Raw genomic sequence first — 24,538 nt, forward strand, 5'->3', positions numbered from 1 at the left:
GACTTGTTTCTCTCAAGAGTGTCCTTTAGTAGTCTGCAATAGAGTGTGCATCCAGTAGTATCTTCAGCCAAACTGTTTGTTCTTGACTAGAGATGAGCGAGTATACTCGCTAAGGCACTTTACTCGAGCGAGTAGTGCCTTAGCCGAGTATCTCCCTGCTCGTCTCTAAAGATTCGGGGAGCGGCGGGGGAGAGCGGGGAGGAACGGAGATCTCCCTCTCCCCCCCCGCTCCCCGCCGCAACTCACCTGTCACCAGCGCCGGCCCCTGAATCTTTACAGACGAGCAGGGAGATACTCGGCTAAGGTACTACTCGCTCGAGTAATGTGCCTTAGCGAGTATACTCGCTCATCTCTATTCTTGACGTATTTTAGATCATATACTTGGGGTTTGTATATCCATTCTCTTACAAAGCTCCAGTGCTCCATTCCCATCAACTCCCATTTTCTTATCAGGATGACTTTTTCACGTTCATGTTTTATTTAATTCTGTAGGGATTACTTAGAGGAAATTATTTTGGACAATTGTTTGAACATAATGAAGTCATCTCTTTCGAACCTAAAGATACATGAAGGTTGGCTAAACTTGCTGATTTTGGTTCCACCAGTCAACTATCTAAGGGCTTATTCAGACGACCGTATATCGGCCGGGTATTCACGCCCGGCCGATATACGGCGTCCCTCTCTGCAGGGGGAGGAGGCTGGAAGAGCCGGGAGCAGTGCACTGACTCCTGCCCCTCGCCACTATTGCAATGGGAGGGGGAGGAGCTAAGTCTCACGGGGGGTGGGGTAGAGACAGAGAGTAAAAAAAAAGAAAAAAAAAAGCTTGGCAACCGGCGGGTCACATACAAAAATGCTTGAGTCTCCCATTGTAGTCAATGGGGTTCGTTACTCAAATAGAGCTCCACTTGAATAACGAGGACCCGAGCATTTTGGTGCTCGCTCATCTCTACTATCTAATCTATTTCTGTGTATAGATATCTATCTATATAAAGATAGTTCTCTTTATAAATATCTAAATAGATATATATCTAGCTTCATATATAGATTTATACATATAGATATATAGTTTTGTAAGGCAGAAAAAAGACATAGAGTACTTTTATCATCAGTGTACATTGATGTTTAATATTATCATCATTATTTTTATTATTGCTATTCATGTTATCCCATGGGCAGGCACTAAACTGCATGAGGTTTTAACCAATTTACATTGTTTTAGGGGAAAAGTTCTATTCAATGAGCATCTGCATTTTGCAGAGTATGGTACCATTGCAAGCAAAGCCAGAGACAAAATTTGCCAACTACACTCCGTACAGCTTGCAACTTTATTTCCCAAGTTAGAAACATTGGTCAGACAGAACATTGTTGTGGTGTTTCGCTGCAAAGTATCCTGGGACGTTGAGCTCCAGGTATCCATCGTTCATGCTAAGCCATTTCAACCAGCCTGCGTGGCCCATATTCACTTCTAATTGATGAGTGGCAACTGCACGTGGCAAGGCCATGGTATAGGCCAAGCCTTCCCGCCAATTCATGCGCCTTCAGTCATACATAAAGCCTTGCCCGTAAGCATTCCCCACTCTGGAAGAACTTAACCTACCCATTCCCATATCTGGAAGAACTGTATCTACCTCAAACAATGTGATCAGCAGCGATCAATTTGACTTTTGTAGGCTGCTGTCTCCCCCTTGTGGGCTGATTTCAAAAGTTGTCCATCAAAGAGACAAATCCTCTGGCTCCAACAGCTTTTTGGGGGAAATAGAGGAGTACCTGTCTGCCCACTTCAAACTCCAATGGAGACTGACTGAAAATGCCTGCTGAGCACTGGTAGTCCTTGTTCCGGGTGCGCGTGTCACCATAGAGCAGTGATGGCGAACCTTTTAAGACAGAGTGCCCAAACTGCAACTCAAAACCCACTTATTTATTGTAAAGTGCCAACATGTCAGGGGGCGGGGCTTATCACGACATATGATTTTTACCTCCGTCATTCTTAAAAGGACAAGGCTGTTTCAAAATAGACAGCACACAGATTTTGAACGCCTTTGGATGTGGAAATGCTGTGGAATTTGCCACGGAAATTTCCGCTGAGGACATTCCACAGCATTTCCACTTCAGGTAAACATATCCCAGCAGCGATATTTACACCCCCCCCCCCCCAGAGCGGCCCCAGCAGTAAGGGTGACCCCCCCCCCCCCCGAGAGCAGCCCCAGCGCTAGTAGTGACCCCCCCCCTTCCCAGAGCAGCTTTGGTGGTTATAGTGACCCCGCACAGCGGCCCCAGCGGTAATAGTGACATCCCACAGTGGCCCCCCAGTAGTAATAGTGACACCACACAGTGGTCTTAGTGGTAATAGTGACATCCCACAGTGGCGCCAGTAGTAATAGTGACATTCCACAGCAGCCCCAATGGTAATAGTGACATCCCACAGTGGCCCCAGTAGTAATAGTGACATTCCACAGCAGCCCCAGTGGTAATAGTGACACCCCACATTGGTCCCCAGTAGTAATAGTGACATCCCACAGTGGCCCCCAGTAGTAATAGCGACATCCCACAGTGGCCCCTGTAGTAATAGCGCCACCCCCCTCTGAGACCCAAATTCCCCCCTCCCCCCAGCTCCTCTGCTTGGCGCTGTTTCTGTCATTGATCCCAGGAGCACATTGTGACATGCTGCTGGACACCTCCTCCCCTCCCCTGCTCTTGTGGAACCAAATAGACGTCAGAGGAGGGGGGAGGAGGATCCCAGCTGCACACTGACATCACAGTGTGTGCCGGGATCAGCGCTTCTAACAGCGCTGCTGAGTGAATACCAGCAGGGGAGCTGCGGCACCCCTGCCAGTATTTACTAATGTGGTGAGCGGCCGACGGTGGCAAGTGCCAGCTGGGAAGGCTTTGATTGCCGCCTCTGGCACGCGTGCCATAGGTTCGCCACCACTGCCATAGAGCATTAATGACATCACAAGGCAGTTTCAACTGCTAGACATCTAGGCTTATTATATACAGTCTATCTCTGTGTATAGATATATATCTATACATACTACATGGCTCAGTATATAATGTGCCCCTCCTGCTATATATACTATACATACTACAGGGCTCCGTATATAATGCCCCCCCCCCCTTCTATATATACTATACATACTGCAGAGCTCAGTGTATAATGTGCCCCTCCTGCTATATATACTATACATACTACATGGCTCAGTATATAATGTGCCCCTCCTGCTATATATACTATACATGCTACAGGGCTCACAGTATATAATGCCCACCTCCTTCTCTATATATACTGCAGGACTCAGTGTATAATGTGCCCCTCCTGCTATTTATACACTATACATACTCCAGGGCTCAGTGTATAATGTGTCCACCCCTGCTATATATACTATACATACTACTAGCATAGTAACATAGTAACATAGTATGCAAGGCCGAATGAAGACATTGTCCATCTAGTCCAGCCTGTCTATCCTACTGTGTTGATCCAGAGGAAGGCAAAAAACCCCAAGGCCAGAAGCCAATTAGCCCTTTTGGGGGAAAAATTCCTTCCCGACTCCCTAATGGCAATCAGACTGTTCCCTGGATCAACCCCTAATAGTTCCTACCTGCCTGTATACCAGGATTGACACTTAACCTAATATTTATATCCTGTAATATACTTCTTCTCCAGAAAGATATCAAGTCCCCTTTTAAACTCCTCTGTGGATTTTGCCATCACCACTTCCTCAGGCAGAGAGTTCCACAGTCTAACTGCTCTTACAGTAAAGAACCCCTTTCTATGTTGGTGATGAAACCTACTTTCCTCTAATCGTAGCGGATGTCCTCTTGTTACCGTCGTGGTCCTGGGTGTAAACAGATCGCGGGAGAGATCCATGTGTTGTCCCCTCATGTACTTATACATGGTTATTTGGTCGCCTCTTAACCTTCTTTTTTCTAGAGTAAATAGTCCCAATTTGGATAGCCTCTCTGGGTATTCCAGTCCCGTCATTCCATGTATTAGTTTAGTTGCCCTTCTTTGAACCCCTTCAAGCACTGTGACATCTTTCCTGAGCACCGGTGTCCAGAATTGTACGCAGTATTCCATGTGAGGTCTGACAAGTGCCTTATATAATGGAAGGATAATGTTCTCGTCCTTCGCCCCTATACCTCTTTTAATGCACCCCAAGACTTTATTTGCCTTTGCAGCAGCTGACTGGCATTGGTTACTCCAGTTTAGTCTATTATCCACTAATACCCCTAGATCCTTTTCCATATCACTTTTCCCTAGTGGTACCCTAATAAGTGAATATTTGTGACATCCGTTTCTCCTGCCCATGTGCATAGTCTTACATTTTTCAACATTGAACTTCATTTGCCATTTTTCTGCCCAAGCCCCCAGCTTGTCCAGGTCCGTTTGTAGCCGCACATTGTCCTCCGTTGCATTAATTATATTGTATAATTTTGTGTCATCTGCAAATATTGATATTTTGCTGTGCAGCCCCTCTATCAGGTCATTAATAAATATGTTGAACAGAGTGGGGCCTAATACTGAACCCTGTGGCACCCCGCTAGCGACTGTGTTCCAATCAGAGTACGAACCATTTATTACCACCCTCTGCTTTCTATCGTTGAGCCAATTTTTTACCCACTTACACACGTTTTCGCCCAGTCCGAGCTGCCTCATTTTGTATATTAGCCTATTATGTGGCACGGTGTCAAAGGCTTTAGAGAAGTCCAGATATACGAGATCAATAGATTCTCCCTGGTCCAGCTTAGAGCTTACTTCATCGTAGAAACTGATCAGATTTGTCTGACATGAGCGACCCTTCATGAATCCATGCTGGTGAGGAGTTATTCCCTTAATCTCCTTGAGGTACTCATCGATGGCGTCTCTCAGAATCCCCTCGAAAATTTTTCCCGTTACTGAAGTGAGACTTACTGGCCTGTAGTTACCAGGCTCACTTTTGCTCCCTTTTTTGTAAATTGGAACCACGTTGGCAATGTGCCAGTCCAATGGTACTACTCCGGTCTTGATAGTGTCTAGAAATATTAGGTATAGCGGCCTAGCTATCTCGTCACTTAGTTCCTTTAGTATCCTTGGGTGTAATCCATCTGGGCCCGGTGATTTATCAATTTTAGTTTTCTTAAGACGCTTCCGCACCTCCTCCTGCGTTAGGTATGAGATATTTTGTGAGGGGTTCGTTTTATTCCCCTGCATCTCGTGTGGCATTTCCTTTTCTTTGGTGAACACACTTGAGAAGAAGCTGTTTAGTAGATTTGCTTTCCCTTCCTCATCATCAATGATTTCTCCTGCATTGTTTTTTAAAGGGCCAGCGCTCTCCCTGCAAATCCTTTTGCTGTTTATGTAGTTGAAAAATAGCTTCGGGTTGTTTCTGCTCTCTTTTGCGATCCGTCTTTCTGCTTCCTCCTTGGCACTTTTGATCGTATCTTTGCATATTTTGTTTTTTTCCCTGTATGATTTTAGTGCTTCTTCGCTGCCTTCTTGCTTTAGTAGTTTGAACGCTTTCTTCTTTTCGTTTATTGCCCCTCGTACCGTCTTGTCGAGCCACATTGGTTTCCTTTTAGCTGAGTTTCTTTTATTTTTAAAGGGAATGAACTGCTCACATGAGGTGATTAGGATCCTTTTGAACTTTTCCCATTTTTCCTCCGTACTGAGTGTATAATGTGCCTCCTTCTGCTATATATACTATACATTCTACAGGGCTCAGTGTATAATGTGCTCCTCCTGCTATATATACTATACATATTACAGAGCTCAGTGTATAATGTGCCCCTCCTGCTATACATACTACAGGGCTCAGTGTATAATGTGCCCCTCCTGCTATATATACTATACATGCTACAGGGCTTAGTATATAATGCCCACCTCCTTCTATATATATCTATATGTACTGCAGGACTCAGTGTATAATGTGCCACCCTCCTGCTATATATACTATACATACTACAGGGCTCAGTGTATAATGTGCCACCCTCCTGCTATATATACTATACATACTACAGGGCTCAGTGTATAATGTGCCACCCTCCTGCTATATATACACTATACATACTACAGGGCTCAGTGTATAATGTGCCACCCTCCTGCTATATATACTATACATACTACAGGGCTCAGTGTATAATGTCCCCCCTCCTGCTATATATACTATACATACTACAAGGCTCAGTGTATAATATGCCACCCTCCTGCTATATATACTATACATACTGCAGGGCTCAGTGTATAATGTGCCACCCTCCTGCTATATATACTATACATACTACAGGGCTCAGTGTATAATGTCCCCCCTCCTGCTATATATACTATACATACTACAAGGCTCAGTGTATAATATGCCACCCTCCTGCTATATATACTATACATACTGCAGGGCTCAGTGTATAATGTGCCACCCTCCTGCTATATATACTATACATACTACAGGGCTCAGTGTATAATGTCCCCCCTCCTGCTATATATACTATACATACTACAAGGCTCAGTGTATAATATGCCACCCTCCTGCTATATATACTATACATACTGCAGGGCTCAGTGTATAATGTGCCACCCTCCTGCTATATATACTATACATACTGCAGGGCTCAGTGTATAATGTGCCTCCTCCTGCTATATATACTCTACATACTACAGGGCTCAGTGTATAATGTGCCCCTCCTGCTATATATACTCTACATACTACATGGCTCAGTGTATAATGCGCTTCATCCTGCTATATATACACTATACATACTACATGGCTCAGTGTATAATGTGCTTCATCCTGCTATATATACACTATACATACTACATGGCTCAGTGTATAATGTGCTTCATCCTGCTATATATACACTATACATACTACAGGGCTCAGTGTATAATGTCTCCCCCCCCCTGCTATATATACTATACATACTACAGGGCTCACTGTATAACGTGCCCCTCCCCCTATATGCTTTACACATACTACAGGGCTGAGTGTATAACGTGCCCCTCCCCCTATATGCTCTATACATACTACAGGGCTCGTGTTTACATTGAGCAACCCTTCACCTCCCAGTAGTGGCCCTCCCTGCCGTGTGAAGCTCATGCCTCCCCTCCGGCAGTGAAGGGGTTCCCGCCTGTAGCTTGCACACAGCAGTGACTGCCAGCTATCCGCTCGTGAAGCTCCACTAGTTCTCGCGATAACTGCGCTCTCCGTCCTGTGAGCCGCACCGGCCGCTGTGTGAGGAGCGGACCGGCCGCTGACAGCCGGGCTTGTACTGGGAGGCCGGGGCGCACGGAGTGTAGCTGACGGACGCGGTCGCTCCGCATAGACGGGGATCTCTCACGTCTTGGGCCCGTCTAGTTCTCACAATGTCGGCGCAGGCCCAAATGCGCGCCATGCTCGACCAGCTCATGGGGACGTCCAGGGACGGTAAGTGACGTCTCCTCTGTGTCTGTCCGTGTGGTGGGTGTGCTGTGCTGCGGGCGGGTGTGATTGACAGTGTGCTCCTCCACGTACAGACAGCGGCGGGCTCCCGGCTGCTTGAAAGTAGGAAGGCGGGAAACAGCAACAATGAACCGGCGGCCAAACAGTGCAGTGAGCGCAGGCTCCGCGGGGCTCCCGCTGTGCGCTGAGCGCAGGCTCCGCGGGGCTCCCCCTGTGCGCTGAGCGCAGGCTCCGCGGGGCTCCCCCTGTGCGCTGAGCGCAGGCTCCGCGAGGCTCCCCCTGTGCGCTGAGCGCAGGCTCCGCGGGGCTCCCCCTGTGCGCTGAGCGCAGGCTCCGCGGGGCTCCCCCTGTGCGCTGAGCGCAGGCTCCGCGGGGCTCCCCCTGTGCGCTGAGCGCAGGCTCCGCGGGGCTCCCCCTGTGCGCTGAGCGCAGGCTCCGCGGGGCTCCCCCTGTGCGCTGAGCGCAGGCTCCGCGGGGCTCCCCCTGTGCGCTGAGCGCAGGCTCCGCGGGGCTCCCCCTGTGCGCTGAGCGCAGGCTCCGCGGGGCTCCCCCTGTGCGCTGAGCGCAGGCTCCGCGGGGCTCCCCCTGTGCGCTGAGCGCAGGCTCCGCGGGGCTCCCCCTGTGCGCTGAGCGCAGGCTCCGCGGGGCTCCCCCTGTGCGCTGAGCGCCGGCTCACCGGTTGGTTCCATATGTTGTCGCACATGTATGAACAGCACAGATCTGCTGCATCCAGGAGCAAATCTAGCTTTCAGTAGTTGTGATATCCCTGGTCTGTTGGCCTCATGGCGGTCCCGTGTGCCGTGGCGTCTTCAGGGGTCCGTTGGCTACAGTTCCATGTGAGAGATGGCTTGGCTGGTCCAACATACCACAGCCCGGGGAGCCATGATGCCAGGACGCGGTCAGGACCGCAGGGACACGACTAGTCGGTGTTCCGTCTAGTAACACCCTAGAAGGTCCCAGGAACCTGTGAACTGGTAGAAGCTCACGTTGGGCGACACACCGGCAAACCGGTGACCTTCCAAGTTTGCTAGAATGGAAGTTAAGGAAACTGTAGCATGAGGCACTTATCCTGGATGCTCGGTTTGTCCCCCCGGGACCAGCACCTCTCCCACACTTACAGCATATCATAAATGAGCCTATAGAATACCAAGACTTGTTTGGTATTAGTGTATTTTGACGCCACTGGAAGAGTGGGTGGCGACAAGATAGTGTTTTTGACATGCCGGCCACTCCCCCTGTCAGGCTCTGGCACTCACTAACAGCACCTTAGATGGCATTGGAGTGCCCTGCATATCCAGACAGTGAGGAAGCGGCGGCACTGGATTTTCTCGGGTAGCTGTCAGCATTCTGCAGCAGTGGGGGACACAGAGTGAGCAACAGGGGCAGCAGCGCCAGAGCCGCTTCCGCGTCGGCCTCCCCGCACTCACCATCGGCGCCGGATTTCAGTGGACCACCGTTGGCATCAGGAGCGGCCGATGCTGCACTCCTGCAATCCCTCACACTGAGTTACGGGGGGAGGCGGAGGCCAGCGGCGCACACAGAGGGAGCGGCGGGGACGGCTGAGCTGCTTCTCCGTCGGCCTCCCTTCACTCTGCAGCGGGGGGGGGGGTGTGAGACACAGGGAGTGGGGGACCTGCGCCCCTGATTCTGAGGGAGGGAGCCAGGGGGAAGCGGAGACTGCAGGCCAGTGGCAGACAGTCAGGGAGCGGTGGGGAAGGCAGAGCCGCCTCCCCGTCGCCCTTCTTTCACTGTGCAGCGCCCGGTGACACACAGAGAGTGGGTGAGCTGCGGCCCTGACTGTCACTGAGGAAGGGAGGGAGGGGAATGCGGAGTCTAGAGGGCAGCGGCGGACACTGAGGGAGCGGTGCATGGGCGCCAGAGCCGCTTCTGCGTCGCCCTCCCTGCACTGTGCTGAAGCGGCCGGGGAAGCACACAGGGAGTAGGGGACCTGCAGGGCTGACAGGAGGCTGCAGGATGAAACTGAAAATAAAGCCAATCGGGAGCTGGGGGTGTGAGAGGGGTGTTCCTTCTGTCAAACCCCTAGCTTCCGGTGGCGTCAAGAAACACTAATACCGACATGTTTTGCATTGTACCCTTTTGCATAAGGGAATTGTAATGACAGCGACTCCTTAAGGGGTCTCCCCCCCCCCCCCGTCAGCCTACTTTCCAGATCTTCACCTCCCCCATTTTCTCCTGTCTCCTGCAGTCCGGAGACATTCGTCTAACACTCCCACAATGCATCTGCACAGCATTGCCTGATCAGCTAGAGCTAGTACCATCTTTGCCTGTTGGGAGGACACTTCCATTAGCTTCATCAAATCAACGTACTAACGACCACTTGTCTGTGAGTGATGAGTTACATGCTCCGCCCCTGATCACATGACTGTGACATCACATGTCCTTTAATATTTTACCAACTCCAACAGTCATCACAGGGCCTTCGGTGAGATACTTGTGATTACATCAGTCACTATACTACATTATTAGTGGCGCAGTGTGCCACCAGATACATTGGTACTATATATACTAGTAGCTCCTATATTCACCTAAATGGACTACAGACCATAATTATGCAGTCAATAGGATGAGCTGCTATTCTTATAAGGCTCCCTCACACAGGCGTTTGCAGAAACGCAGCGTTTTTCAAAGCTGTGTGTACTGCAGATTTTGCCTGGTTTCAGCAGCGCTGGCATGTGTTATGCCATCGTTTTCACTGCATTTGCAGCACAGCAGAGAACGCAGCTGCTGCTAATAAAAAGAGGGGGGGGGAAATTAATTCACCTAGTAGGTGAAGTCGGCAGATTGCTGTGATTGGCTGAGTCGACTGAGTGACAGCCGGCTGAGCCAATCAGAGCCAGTGCTGGATGCGTCCAATCACAGCCATTCGATGAATGAATGGCTGTGATTGGACGCATCCAGCGCTGTTACTTAGCCAATCAGAGCAATCTCTCACTGGAGGCGGGGATTTAGAATCTCCGTTACTAGCGAAAGTTCCTCTGAAGGCTGACCAGTCCCAAGAGCACCGTCAGGGACAGCGACATTGCCTGCAAGGTGAGTATTGATATTTTTTTTGTGACTCAGGCAGTGTAGCTAGGGCATTTAGCGCTACCAAAAGCGTGGTACCAAGTTGTGCAGAATTTTCAGCAGCGCTGAGACTACTGCCCATTCATTTCAATGGGCAACACAGGGCTGAGAACAGCCAAAAAAGAAAACTGCATTTTCAGCCTTGTGTGAACAGCCCTATTGAAATGAATGGGAGCCTTGTACAGCATTTAGCGCTGTGGTGGAAAAGCAGCACTAAATGCTGTACAAAAACGCCCTGTGTGAGGGAGGCCGGACTGTGGGACAGGAGCCGCCACTCATCAGCAGTAACTGATGGCAGTTTTTGCCTCTGCTCCCCACAGAAAGCTTTTGTAGTATGAAAGTTTCAGATAGAAAGGAGTAGGTAATAATGAGTGACCCTTTAATATACCGTCCTTGCTTATTTACATCAGCCTCTTAGCCTATGAACAAGTGTCGGCATGTGTGCTCAACCACTGCGCAATTCAGATTACTCCGCACTGCCCCCATTCTAGTGATTGCTAGGGGGACTCCAGCAATCGGACATTTTTCATGGGTACTGGTGTATCTTGACACCACCGGAAGAATGGGTGGAGACGAGACAGCAGTAGAAACAATGTCCACAACCTGATTGGCTGCTCAGGAGAAGGGGTCGGCATTATGTGGGCGGCCGCCTCGTGTCACTGCTGGCGTCTCTTGTGTGAGTACATAATGCCAGGCCTGCTGTGCCTCTCCCTGGCTGCAGTCTCCTACCTCCTGCTGCGATTATACCTGGCGGATTCATGCCACAACTGCTGTGCCTCTCCCCGGCGGCAGTGTCCCAGCTGCCCGCACCCCGCAGCTGTGATTGCTGGCGGCCCTTTTTTGGCTCTCCCTGCCACCAGTCTCCCAACTTACCTGCATGCTGCTGGTTGGCGGCTCCTCCCGCCGTTCACTCCTGGTGACACCTGTCACACCCCTAGCTTCCTGTGGCATCAAGATACACCAGTACCTTTTTCATGTATCCTGTGGATGGGTGATAAATGTAATTATGGGAATTCCCCTTTAACAACAATACACATTACTGTTGGTGATAGTCTTCATTGCTACTACTGCCATTATTACTATCATGGTCGCTAACCGGTATATCAGGTTGTACATAAGAACCCTCCAATATACTCCACGAGCGTCTGAAATCTCCAGATTCATAGTGGGCTGCAGACCATCTTATTTTGTTGCAGTAATACATCACTGCTGCATAAAAGGCGCTGCCATGTAGATGCCGTCTGTAGTTGGCAGCAATATTGTATATAGGTGACAGTGCATGGTGCACCTTGGTTACAAGGGGTATTTGGATACAGAAGGGTCAGCGGGTGTCTGCAGCCTCCATATAAATACTAGTTGTAGTTCTGCAACAGTTGGAGTGCCCTAGGGTACATATTACTGCTACTGTGTTTCCCTGAAAATAAGACACTGTCCTATATTAATTTTTTGCCTCTGAAGAGGCTGGGGTTTTTTTGGTTTTTTTTATACTTGCCCACCTCCCGGTGTCTGTCGCTCGCGCTGGTCCCCGTTCTGCTGTAGTCCTTAGTGCTGACAGGATTCTCTTCTCCTGGTAACAGAGCTTTGAATACCCCGCCTCTGGTAAGTGCTGTTATTGGTTCGAGCGCTAGCCAATCAGAGCAGGCAATCGATGAACCAATCACAGCCATTCAGTGATGTCGTATTTTTGAGAGCATTGGATGCAGCAATAAACAAAAACTACATTTCTTTTAAAAAGTTGCAAAAAAACTTCCAAAACATATGAATCCGGTATTGTCATGGTACCGGCCTGCAGGATTAATTTAACATTATTTATACTGCATGGTAAACACCATTAAAAAGTAATTTGATCTTTTGTGTTTTTGTCCCTTGACTACTTTTACTATACACTCTTTCACTTAATTTAATGTGTCTATTTAATACTGTGTAGTCCAGCTGTTTGAGAAAGGGGCTGTGTTGCCTCGAAACATGCTATGCGCTGGCGTCAAGTATAGTTCTTCACTATTTACCATTCTCAAATCCGCTGTTGCTTTGTAGTTCACACCCAAATCCTAGTTCCTTTTTCCTCTCCCCCATGCAGCTGGCACCAGTATGGCCTGCTGGCTCTATAGTGCCACTAGGATGGCAGGACCATTTGTGTCTAATCTTCCACTCCATAAGCTCTGCCTACCCCTCCAAGTTCTTGGGTTTTCCCATCTCCCAGACTCTGGGCATGCATGGTAGGGGTATGCCCTTGACCCAGGGAAGTTACAGGAGTAGAGGGCAGCTCGGACCCGGTCTGGAATATGCCGTGTATTTATCTTGAATGTGAACAATGCAACAAGCAAAATGGCCTTTTTGGCCGTATCGGCAATGTCACATTTCACTAAAGTCTTTAACGCCTGAAGACTCTGTCTTTAACAATGCGTCCGTTAACCAACCATGCTGCAGTCTGTAGGACACAAGCTGCTTACTGCTAATGCAATGTTTAAAGTCCTTAGGAATGACTGCCCATAAACTAGAGGAAACGTGGCTTCCTTAGCGGTCCACTGGTTTTCTCTCCCCGGTCGGTGCAGAGTTCTCCGTCAGAAACCTGCCGTCTCTCTCTCACCCTTATTTCAGGCATGCTGCAAAACTAGTACATACAATGGGGGTTAGGGATTTACAGTCCTTAAGGCTTCCAGGCCAGGCACCGCGCCGATTACAGAACAATCTCTGCTTCCGTGCTGTGTGGCCACTCCCAGTTACTTGTAGGCAATTAGCCTCATTCCTTGCCCATAGGGCATTTGGACAGGTCACCCATTGGGTCCTGTGCAGGAGATACCCCTGCAGCGCTCCTAGCAGCCCACTGACTAGAAAAAAAACAGGAAATGAAGTGCAGAACAGCTGCACTCGGGAAGCTCTGTACTCGGTCCTCCGAACTCGCTGGTATCTAAAGACATATAGCCCGTTATAACAAAACCACGTGGGGACACCCCCTTATCCCTGGAGAGTGAAGAGTACGGCGCCCAGCTTCATCGCTGCACATGGGGGAGTCCTGAGATTTTAGCAGCTGTTTATGGACTAGCCGAAATGAACAGAATTGTAAGCCATATATTGAAAGCCATATTTGGGGATTTGAAATGTTAGAATCACAGACCGTTATTGCCTCTTCATATATAGAGCACAAAACTAAATGTTCTCCTCTTACTGGACTGCTGATGACTTGGATGCTCCCCTCCCTGTCAGCTAAGGCCTAGTAACAGACTGACTAGTTCAATCCATCCTCATCACTCAGGTAGGCAAGAACAAACCTCTAAGGTTAGTTGCCAGTTGGTGCCTGGTTCAGTCACAGTTCATCAGCCCTGATTGTGTTTAATGGGTAACCTCTTCCCAGTGGCCATCATTTGCACTTATTGTATGTATGGCTCTCTAGAAGGTTGGGCTGCCTGGGGGTTTCTGACAACTGGATTTCTAAAGGAGGGGGTAGAAATATTTCTTCCACTCTGATTATTTCATACAAGCCCTCAAATGAGACCTGTAAGCAGTGGAGGAAGCATCTCTGCCGCCTCATCCATTGGTCCTGAGGAGACTTGTAGTAAAGGGGTTGTCCAGGAATTAAAAAAAATAAAATTATAAAAATGCTGCTTTCTTCTCACAGCGCTGCTGTCCACAGGTTGTGGTATTCACTAGGTAACCTGAGGTATAATACCAGCCACAGCCAGTGGACAGGTGCAGCGCTGTTTTTGGAAGAAAGCCATGTTTTATTTGTGATGCTGCTCTCCTGCAGCTAGGCCTCCCTCACACAGGCGTTTGCAGACAATTATAAACAGCCAAGAAAGCTGATAATGCCAGAACTGAAGAAACGCGGTAACCACATTCTACAGCGTTTTCGGCAACGCTGAAAACGCACTCCATTCATTTCAATGGGTGTCACACAGCGTTTAAAAACCATTGAAATGAACAAAAATAAAACAGACACCGCTTCAAAATCACAGCGTTAAAAATGCTGCATTGTAACACTTGTGTGAGAAGCCCCATTAAAATGAATGGTAGCGTGGTACAGCGTTTAGCGCAGAAAACGCTGAAAAAACCGCCTGTGTCAGAAAGGCCTAAGAGGTCTTTTCATCTTAACATTTATGACACATCTACAGAATATGCCATAAAAGTCTGATTGGTGAAGCCCACCTCTCCAGTTGTGGCCCCCACTGCTCCCGCATGGCTGTATGGGGAAATCGCACTAACAGATGGACATGCTGGGCTGTTTCGGTATCTCCCATAGAAGTGAATGGGAGTGACAGAAACTGCAAAGTACTGAGAGTTGCACTGTTTCCGCAGCGCCCGTGTAGCTTGCTGTGCTATGCCATGTCCATTCTCCTTGCACACAGCAGTGTTCCCATCGTGGCAGCACCAGCAACGCCCATTGTAATGCGCCTGACAAAGCTGGTGATGTTTTAGGATCATATGCTTCACATGTAAGTAGAAGACGTCTTGTAGGAGCTTCTAAGTATACTGAAGGTTGCGGCGTTCGGGGTTTGGTTCTGCTGGGGAGCGTGTGCTGTAATTCCTGCCTTCCTCTTTTTGTCTTGAGCACATGAAGAAGGTACACACTGTCAATCAATGCATGACTTGTGGATATAACCAGGTATGCGGTTTCACATGTACATCCATATGACTAGGCGTTCTTAAAGTATGCTGCAATGTCTCGGATTTCCCATTTTAAATGGTATTTCCTGAACAGTTGATCTGTGAGCTGTTCAATACTTTACTAACTAAATCTATGCATTGGTACTGCACAAAACTAAACGCGGAGTCTATATGATGAGTACTCCCATATGTATTTAGCCTTTTAAATAAGATCTATTATTCAAACTATACTGTGATATGTGAAACTGCATTGGGAGGGAATGACTGTATTGTATGTCATAAAGTCTGGATCAACATGTACTTTGCTACTGTGTTAAAATGCTGGCAGACGCAATGTATTTTATACAAACTGAACAATCTGGCCCCCTTGTTTTATTTATAAAGGTTCAATGTATCTATGCCTGCCTACTTCAATCCGCAAGGGAGTATCAGAAAGGCCCCGCATTCGCCGAGCCGTGAGTTATAACAAACTTTTCAGATGTGTTAATGAATGTGGAGAAAAACGCAGTTGTGTAACAAAGTTAACCCTTGCAGCTGCTGGCCCAACAGAGTGACACAATCTTTATAAACTGTGAAACAGGAGACGGGTCTACCATTGTAGACACCACCTTAACCAGCATGGTTGCCAAGGGAAGAACTAGATTGCATTTTGGTATGCTGAAAATATTTCTTAATAGCGATGTGTAAAACTGGTTTAGATTTAGGAAAGTTAATTTTAGTAAACCGGTGTTCATCCCTAGTTGGCAGTGTGGTTTTATACCATGGTGCCATCATGAAATTTATCTAGATTAGCATATGGCCTTCTTGATCACCCATAAACTAGTGCCATACCCTTAATAACATCCTCTGTCCAGGTTTTTTCTTCCTTCAAGAGTATCTCTATCCTGAGCATACCTGAGCTCTGTAGATCACTGGGAGTCTTATGCAAAGTTTAACATCATACTTGATCCCAAATCCTAATATATTTTTCATTAAAACCTTCTACACTGCACTTTTAGAAAATTAAATCTGGGAAAGAACCACAGGTTGTAGCTGTCTAATTGCTTTTTTAACCCCTAAGGCCTCATGTCCACGGGCAAAAGAAGAATTAAAATCCGCAGCGGATTTTAACTCTTCCCCCGCACGCGGATCCGCACCCCATAGGGATGCATTGACCACCCGCGGGTAGATAAATACCTGCGGATGGTCAATAAAAGTGAAATTAAAAAAATGGAGCATGTAAAAAAAACGCAACATGCTCCATTTTCGTGCAGGTCTCCCACGCTGATGGCTCCCGCAGGCTTCTATGGAAGCCGTCCGGATCCGCGGGAGACCTAAAATAAGAATAACTTACCCGCAGCGGGCCGGGCACGTCTTCTCTTCCTCACGGCCGGACCTTTCTTGCTGCGGCTCGGCGGATGTGCCCGGCGCATGCGCGCGGCATGCCGATTTCATCCGCCGGCCGAAGAAAGAAGATCCGGCCGTGAGGAAGAGAAGAGGTGCCCGGCCCACTGCGGGTGAGTTAATTCTTTTAAATTCTTATTTTAAGCGCTCATGTCCGCAGGGCAGGAGGGACCCGCTACCGATTCTCCATGTAGAATCCGTAGCGGGCCTGATTTTCCCTGTGGACATGAGGCCTTAATGCCACAGGGTGTGTACTTAGGTCCTGTGGATATCACAGGCTCAGAAGTGAGCCCGCGTCATCCTGCAGCGAGAGGCGGCAATGACTGACAGCCAGCCTCCCGCTGCAACAGTAGGAACACCGAACCCCCGCTGTGTACCACTTGCATGCCGCGATCAATGTCATCAGCCCTCCACTATGTAATCGTGGATGACCAATTAGTTGCCATGGCAACTGGATGTCAGACACTGTTGTTCGGGCCTTCCATGGCCTGTGATCGCAATTGTAAGCAATAGTGCATTACAGTACAGAAGTCTTGCAATGCATTATCATAGTCATCAGAGCTTTTCTGGTTCAGGTCCTCTACAGGGACATTAAAAATATATAATTTCACACTTTCCCTTTTTTTTTTGTTTTTTTGTAAATACAAAAATGAGTAACCTTTTATCTGCAAAGAACTGTACAATAAATTGAACACACAATTTTTTTTTAATCCTGCATGGCAAAAAATTAAACAAGCAAACCGCTTATTTTATTCACTTTGCCTCCCAAAAAAACCACAATAAAAGTTATCAAAACAGCTGTACCTAAAACTACAGTTTGCCACGCAAAAAACAAGCCCTCGTATGGCCATGTCGATGCAAAAATAAGTTATGACTTTTAAAAAGTGGAGATAAGAATCCCTCAAGAATCATTGCGTCCTTATGGCCAAAATGCGCAGTGTCTAAGGGGTTAAGTCCACTTTAAAACCAGCCTGAAGCCTCTTTTCACATAGTTTTTCCCTGTGCCGCGTCTTCTATGCAGAAACCTGCATAAGGATGCCCTTGTAGGGTTCGGTGTGAGATGGAGAACGCTTTGGTCTCTGTTTCACTAGTATTTTGTCAGCCTCTCTTTAGCTGTTGTCCATGACTGTGCTGTGGCCCTATCCTCGGTCCGGACCCTGACATTGGGGAGAGGTCTGTCACTATGTTGTAGAGGTACTGAGTGCGGTGAAATTGATGGACTGGTTAATCTGAAATAATCGGACCTGCAATAACCACTTGTTAAAGGAGTTGTAATAGAAGCCCTCTTAGTTAAAGGTCCGAGTTATAGATATTCCATATGTTCATATATTCAGATATTCCATATGGATAATTTTAAAAAACAAACGTTTACCAGTTGGATGCTGTTAAATGTGATTGAGTGAAGAGTTATGACCACCGTGGCAGCTCCTTGTATACACTGTAAATACTATGTGCAGGTCCACCTAATTCACCGAGTGCTGCTGAACCCACCACAGTCATTCTCAAAACAGCCCAGTCTGCATAAACACCCCACATTACTGCAGACCAACCAAAGAAACGTCTGTCTCCCTTGTCACAGAAGGGCAGAGCCTCTACAGTAGTGTTGTAATATAGGTGAAGTAGTATTAAGGGGCTATATTGTCAGCTGCCGAGGGGAAGCAGCTTGATTGTTGCCCATACTATGGAATAGTTCTTGGTTTTCAAAAATGCTGCATTTTTAGCTTTTTCTGTGCTCGTTAATTTCTATGGAAAAAATCCTGGGTCCAGATATTAGCTATAGGTCACTAGGGAATTTTGAATCCTCCTTCAGGCTGTGCTTTTTAATTTGAGTATTTTTTAACGTGTACTGCGTTTTTAGGTTCACTGTGGTTTTACTAATAAAAAAAAAAGCAGCGTGCACTAGGTGTGGAGTCTGTTTTTTTTTTTCTCTTATAGGGTGCTCTATGTAGACAAAAAAAGGAAAAATGTGCATAAAAACAGTTAATTAAAAACAATTTCTGGCTTAAAAAAAAATCTTGGCACAAAGACTGAAAAATACAAAAAAAATTAGTGTTTTTTTTTTTTTTTTAAAGTAGCGCTGTAAATTTACTCTAAAACCCGCTATTAACAGCCCTTTAAGACTTTTGATATGAAAATAATTTATGGTCTAGCCCCTTTAAGTTCATCTTAAGGACATAAAATATATATGTTTGACCTGTACAAATTGCTGGAGCAATGATGCCAGCATGCTTAGAAACTTGCTGCTGGTATGTAACTTTTTGAGTCGCTCTGTGAGTTCTATTCCTGCTCCAATAACCATACTAATGTATTCTAAAGGAACTTGGCTACTTTTGATGTTGCAACACACACACATACATATCTGCCCAAGATCTTACTATTGCCTGGTTTAGGCACGATGATGATCACTCAAAAAATCTTTTCAGCGATAATCGTTGTGTGCTTTTTTACAGCACAAGGTGGGACTCTCACCGGTCAACTGATAGGAAGTTTCCACAGCCAACTGGGAGACTAAACGCTATTCTTAGTGGCATGGCCCAGAATGGTAGTGGAGCGCTCTCCCATACTTAGACCACTACACTACAGTGTTGTGTCTAATGGCAGGAGTGGCCCCAGGTGCTCGATGCCTGCCAATCTGTTATTGATGACCTATCCTGAGAATAGATTATCAATTTTTGTAGCAAAAAAACACTTAATGGTATTGTTTTTGCCTGCTTCATTTTAATTTGAATGTAAGACGTAGTGGTCACACTAATAATCCTTTGAGAAACTTTCCTTTAACCTCAAAAGGCTTCTGCTCAGTTAGGTTTTTCTAATATATTATTTAATGGCTAGGTGGTTGTGCTTTCACAATTCATTGTCCATAAAAGTACATTTTGGTTTCCAGAAATCGGGTTGAGAGATTACATACCTTCCATTAGTTTCAGTGGTGAGCGATTGTGTGTGTATTGCCACCTCCCCATTGGACAGCCCATATCAAAAACTCTATTTAGATTAGTGGAATTCTCGGCATCCAGCCCCTCATCTGCGCTACAAAATATCTCACTATTTTGGGAAAACCCGTGTCTGTGTAACTTCTTGGCCGGGATTCAAATTTTCTGCCCCTGCAAACAGAGCAGGAAAACGGAACCCCCAACGCAGATGTGAAAGCAGCCTGACGCTTAATGTTACAGAAAACTGCTGATTATGTTCCTTTGTAGTCTTAGGATTCTCTAGGTCTATTTATTTGCAGCAGAAGCCCTAGATTTCACATAGGTTTCCTTGTTTAATAATATATTTATCTTGAAGCAGTTATCAGTTTGATTCCCATTATTAGTGAGTTCCTAGTGAATCTCTCAGGCCTATTGGACATGATAGTATCTGTAAACCACAACTGCGAGTAGAACCTATGTTACAAAAAAATGATCAAAGGGTTTGCATCTTTCTCATGTTGTGAGCCCGGTTTTGGTTTACAAATATTAATGCAAAATACTGACCAATACTTCCGTGTCAAAGTGGCCTAATAAAAAATTTCCACCTGACATTTCATAATTACCAGTGCAAATAAGGGAGATGGAATACAACCTCTACAGTGCCACCTATTGGAAGGCTTACCATCTAACTAGCACATTTTATAACTAATACATTTTAAAATATACCCATTATTTATGTGCCAATTGATAATTCATACATATACTTGTTAAAATGTAACATCTGGTCCGGTCTTTTTCTTTAACCCACCCTTACATGTGCTCTACTGCCCTTCTTGGAACAGTCGTTGTTTAGGATAGCGTGAGCAAAGTCAACACAACATGGCAGATTTATCAATGTTTTCTGGCATAAATCTACTGGAAGATATTGTGCATTTCTGAAGCCCCTGCACCACACTTTCACCATACACAATATTGTTGGAGGAAAATATAAAGGGTTTCAGAGTTGAATAGTTTGAATGATTTTAGATATTGGACCAATCAGACAACGCCCGATCAGATCTTTTTGTTATTTTAAAGCTGTGGCCAATTCCCCTACATGGTTTGTGAAGATGGTTGCATATTGCGATTCTCAGTAGTAGGTTATATAGTGAGAGTAATGTTAGATGTAGGCCTCATGTCCACGGCCAGATCGGATCCCGCAGCAGAATCCGCCCCTGCCCGTGGCTAGGGGCACTGCGGAACTTCTATTTACCTGTCCGGGTCTTCTCTTTTCTTCACTAGAATGGATGTGTGCAGAGGTGCACATGGGCAGTGGAGGTTCTTTTTTTTTTTTTTTTTAACTCTAGCTTTCCTACGGATGGGCCATGGATTGGACGGCTTCCATTGACTTCAATGGAAGCCTTCTGTGCACGATCCATAGTGAAATGGAGCACGCTGCAGCTTTTTTTTTTTTCCCGGACCCAAAGGTCCACAAAGCAAATCTGCATGCTTTATTTTACTTGCGGACTCCCATGTATCCCTATTGGTGGCTTGATTTGCGGATCTACTGCACATCAGATCCACAGGTGAACATTGGGCCATACAGTCTAAGGCCGACCCTGTGCCCAGCCGGCATCTGCACGGAAGTCTTGCTGTACTGTGGATGGTCTGCATGGCAAGCCATTGGACATGCGCAGTACAGATATATATCTGCTTTTCCCGCATCACCACCTAGCGGTAGGGCTGCAGATTGGGCTGCTTCCGTTAACTACTAATGAGAACTGCAATATGCAACCATCTTCACATACCATGTTGACTTCAATGGAAGCTGTCTGTGTGGAGTCGCAATCTATTTCTGCTCATGGAGATGAAATAGTGATTTGCCATAGCATGCTATGGGCTGTATTTGCTATGGAATCTGGAGGCAGACTTCCGCTCCAGATTCCGCGATGCGAATCCACCTGTGTGTAGGCGGCCTAACGAATTATTTTAGACATGGGCTTGTTCCCCTCCTCTCTTTGCATATATAAGCATCTATAAATTGGCACTAGGTGTATTTTCTAGACTTTAGTGTAGGCCATTTATTAATATTCCAGCACCGTCACTTCTAGCACAGCTGCGTAGTTTAATGTAACTCGTTTACCTTCACGTTAGAATGGTGAATTAATTACCAGTATCCTAACCAGTAAATAGTTTATTCCATTTGGATGTTGCCCTCTTGCTTTTTTAATTATCTGCATCCAAGGAAAAGCAAAAAGCAAAAACATAGGAAAATCTGTGTGGGGCTCCAGCTGGTCACACCATGAAATGTGTTGGCAGTCTGCAGAGAACAAGAAGGGTAATGTTGGTAAAATGTTGCGCTCTAACAGTATTCCTGGGTCTTGACTAGTGTAAGTACCTCTCAGGTTTGTATTACTCCTGCATTCTAATGTAACTGTTACTTGCTAGTCTTACATAAGGCCTTTTGTTTTAATACATTTGTGGCAATTATTTTGCTTACAGAACTAGACTAGCATTAGGCTTTTGTACCTGACGGTCTGCTTTAGGGGCAGGAGAGTTCTATAGTCCATGATGTAGTATTTTCTAGTGCTTTGCAATTTGCAAGAGATGTCCCATAGCTCTATAATGGAGCGATAGCTTCCTTCATATTGGTTTGTTTCCATCCGTTCTATTCAGTAAATCCCGAGCTCTGAGCCAATGCACTCGTGCCTTTTAACTTCAAATTTTAAAACTTCTTTATCCATCATATGTAATATGACCACATCGATTGTTTCAGAACCTGCAAACGGATTGAAAGAACAATATTAGATAGTGCTGATAAATGTTCTCTCCTGAAACTTGACTTTTAGATTTGTTTTCAGCCATTAAACAGCCTATGATGGCATTTCTTGACCTTTTAGTGGATAGTCAGCTTTGTCAGGTTAGGCTGATGCTATGGTCCACAATACAGTCTTCCGGATCTTTAATATGAGATTATGGGTTGTCTTTTTCAGGGGATTCAACAAGACAGCGGATCAAGTTTAGTGACGAAAGAGTGTGCAAAAGTCACCTGCTCAATTGCTGTCCCCATGATATACTCTCTGGAACGGTATGTTAATTTATTTGGGTTTATTTAGTTCTTTACACAACGTGACTGTCTGCCAGTGGCTTGTTTATAAAAAAAAAGTCTGTGCTGTATATATAAATAGTCTAACAAGGGTTTGATTGTAATTTCCATCAGGAAGCTCCTCGCTGCTGTTGGAGTGAAATTATTACCTAGCGGCAACTTGAGGTGTTTACGTTGGTCATGCTGAGGAGAGACTTTCTAGCTAATTTTCAATTATATTGGCCATTTAATGTTCTGATTGCTTGGGAACTTATTTCAGGAAATTGAGTCTCAAACAGGGAATCTGCCAACCTGAAAGGGCTGGCCACTTCAGGGTTAAATCAAAATGAGGCATTTTTTAATATGAATGTAGGCACTTACTAATATACTTGAATTCTAATTTCTGTCCTGTTCTTCGGTATGACTGCCTCCATCAATAATATGGCGGGCCATGTGACCTGGAATGTCATTTTGGTCTGTCTCACTGCAGCTGTGCTAGATTTTGATGCGCAACATGTCGCTTTAAAGAATGCTGAATGGCATTCCAGGTCACATGCCCCTCCATAAGCAGCCATCTGGTATTGGTGTATCTTGATGCCACCAGGAAGTCCTGGTGGAGCCAAGATTGACAGGGGGTGACGCCCCCTGTAGCTGATTGGCTGACGGCATTGCTTACTTGCAGGTCCTCGGCGCTCTGTACAATACTGTAGTCCGTGATGTAAGTTCCCCACTGATGCTCATGGCAATGTTTCCAATTTCTGTCTCAGCAGCGAGATTATGTTCAAGACTTTGTCCATAAGCTCACACTCCACTCCTTCTTACTGTTGTGCCAGAGCACTTGCTGTGCTCCACTCCTCCGGACCTTCGCTGCTCACAGTGAGCCCCCCCCCCCCCCCCCCCAAGGCCTCTGCTGCTCACAGTAAGCACACCCCCCCCCCCCACCCCCTCCGGACCTCCGCAGTGCATACTACTACCCTTCCTCCTATCGGCAATCTATTTCAGCGCTCCTGCCGTCACAGCTGAGATGTCGGCGATCAGGGTCAGTGCTCCTCCAGTCCTCCGCTGAAGTGCAGTGGTCCTCCGCTGCACACACTGAGGGTGACATTAATCTGAGGCAGCGCTCATTAATGGGGGAGGGTAGTGGGGAATCTCTTCCGGTGGCGGGTAAGGCGCTCCCAGGGGTGAAAGGCAAGATTGCAGGGGCCAGGGCTTTGGAACATCTTGCCGCCAGGGGGATTCCAAGCTCCAGATCTGATGAACTTTCACCCCGCGGGGAAAGGGGGGGCGAGCTTCCTTGAGAGCCGGGACAGAAGGGAGCCCATACTGAGGGTGACATTAATCTGAGGCAGCGCTCATTAATGGGGGAGGGTAGTGGGGAATCTCTTCCGGTGGCGGGTAAGGCGCTCCCAGGGGTGAAAGGCAAGATTGCAGGGGCCAGGGCTTTGGAACATCTTGCCGCCAGGGGGATTCCAAGCTCCAGATCTGATGAACTTTCACCCCGCGGGGAAAGGGGGGGCGAGCTTCCTTGAGAGCCGGGACAGAAGGGAGCCCATACTGGTGAAATAGTGCCCTGCCAGCAACGCACACCGGGAACAGCAGCGGTGTAGGGCCAAGCATTATTACAGCACCTCCAGGGACACTTCCATCTGCGCCACCTGCAGCAACAGCTCAAGAATAGTGGGCAGCCAGGACCTGCAGGGGACCGTTGTCTGCAGCCAATGAGGTACAGAGGGTTGTCGGCCCCTGTCAAGATTGACTCCACCAGGACTTCCTAGTGGCGTTAAGATACAATAATACCAACAATGTCCATCTAGTTCAGCCCTTTTCCACCCCCCCATTGTTGATCCAGGGGAAAAGCTAATGTTTATTTAACCCTGAAGTGGCCATCTTTTAGGACCCGTAAAGTAGATTTACGAAATATATAGGAGTTATATTTTGCTTTCTACACAAGTAACAGATGAGAACTTTGTCCAACAGTATAAACTATTAATGCCAAACAAGTTAAATATTCTGTTAGAAAATCCTATTAAGATTACATTACTGAGCTCTTAAGGTGGCAGTACATTTCATCACTTAGCTGAAGTGCA

The 24,538-nt window shown here is 46.7% G+C and overlaps 1 protein-coding gene across 2 annotated transcripts in view; it reads left to right on the forward strand.

Moving 5' to 3' along the window:
- Nucleotides 1-7,031: 7,031 nt before the first annotated feature.
- LUC7L2 (LUC7 like 2, pre-mRNA splicing factor) overlaps nt 7,032-24,538 on the forward strand; it is a 78,335-nt gene continuing 60,828 nt past the window's right edge. The window contains exons 1-3 of one of the 2 annotated variants that reach the window (XM_066596205.1): nt 7,032-7,394; nt 15,480-15,550; nt 22,360-22,454. In XM_066596205.1, coding sequence (XP_066452302.1) covers nt 15,493-15,550; nt 22,360-22,454 — 153 coding nt within the window. In that variant the 5' untranslated portion in view covers nt 7,032-7,394; nt 15,480-15,492. The remainder of the gene's footprint in view (nt 7,395-15,479; nt 15,551-22,359; nt 22,455-24,538) is intronic. The other variant, XM_066596204.1, reaches the window with a different exon arrangement.

This window comes from Eleutherodactylus coqui, chromosome 3, assembly GCF_035609145.1.
Source record: "Eleutherodactylus coqui strain aEleCoq1 chromosome 3, aEleCoq1.hap1, whole genome shotgun sequence".
NCBI lineage: Eukaryota > Metazoa > Chordata > Amphibia > Anura > Eleutherodactylidae > Eleutherodactylus > Eleutherodactylus coqui.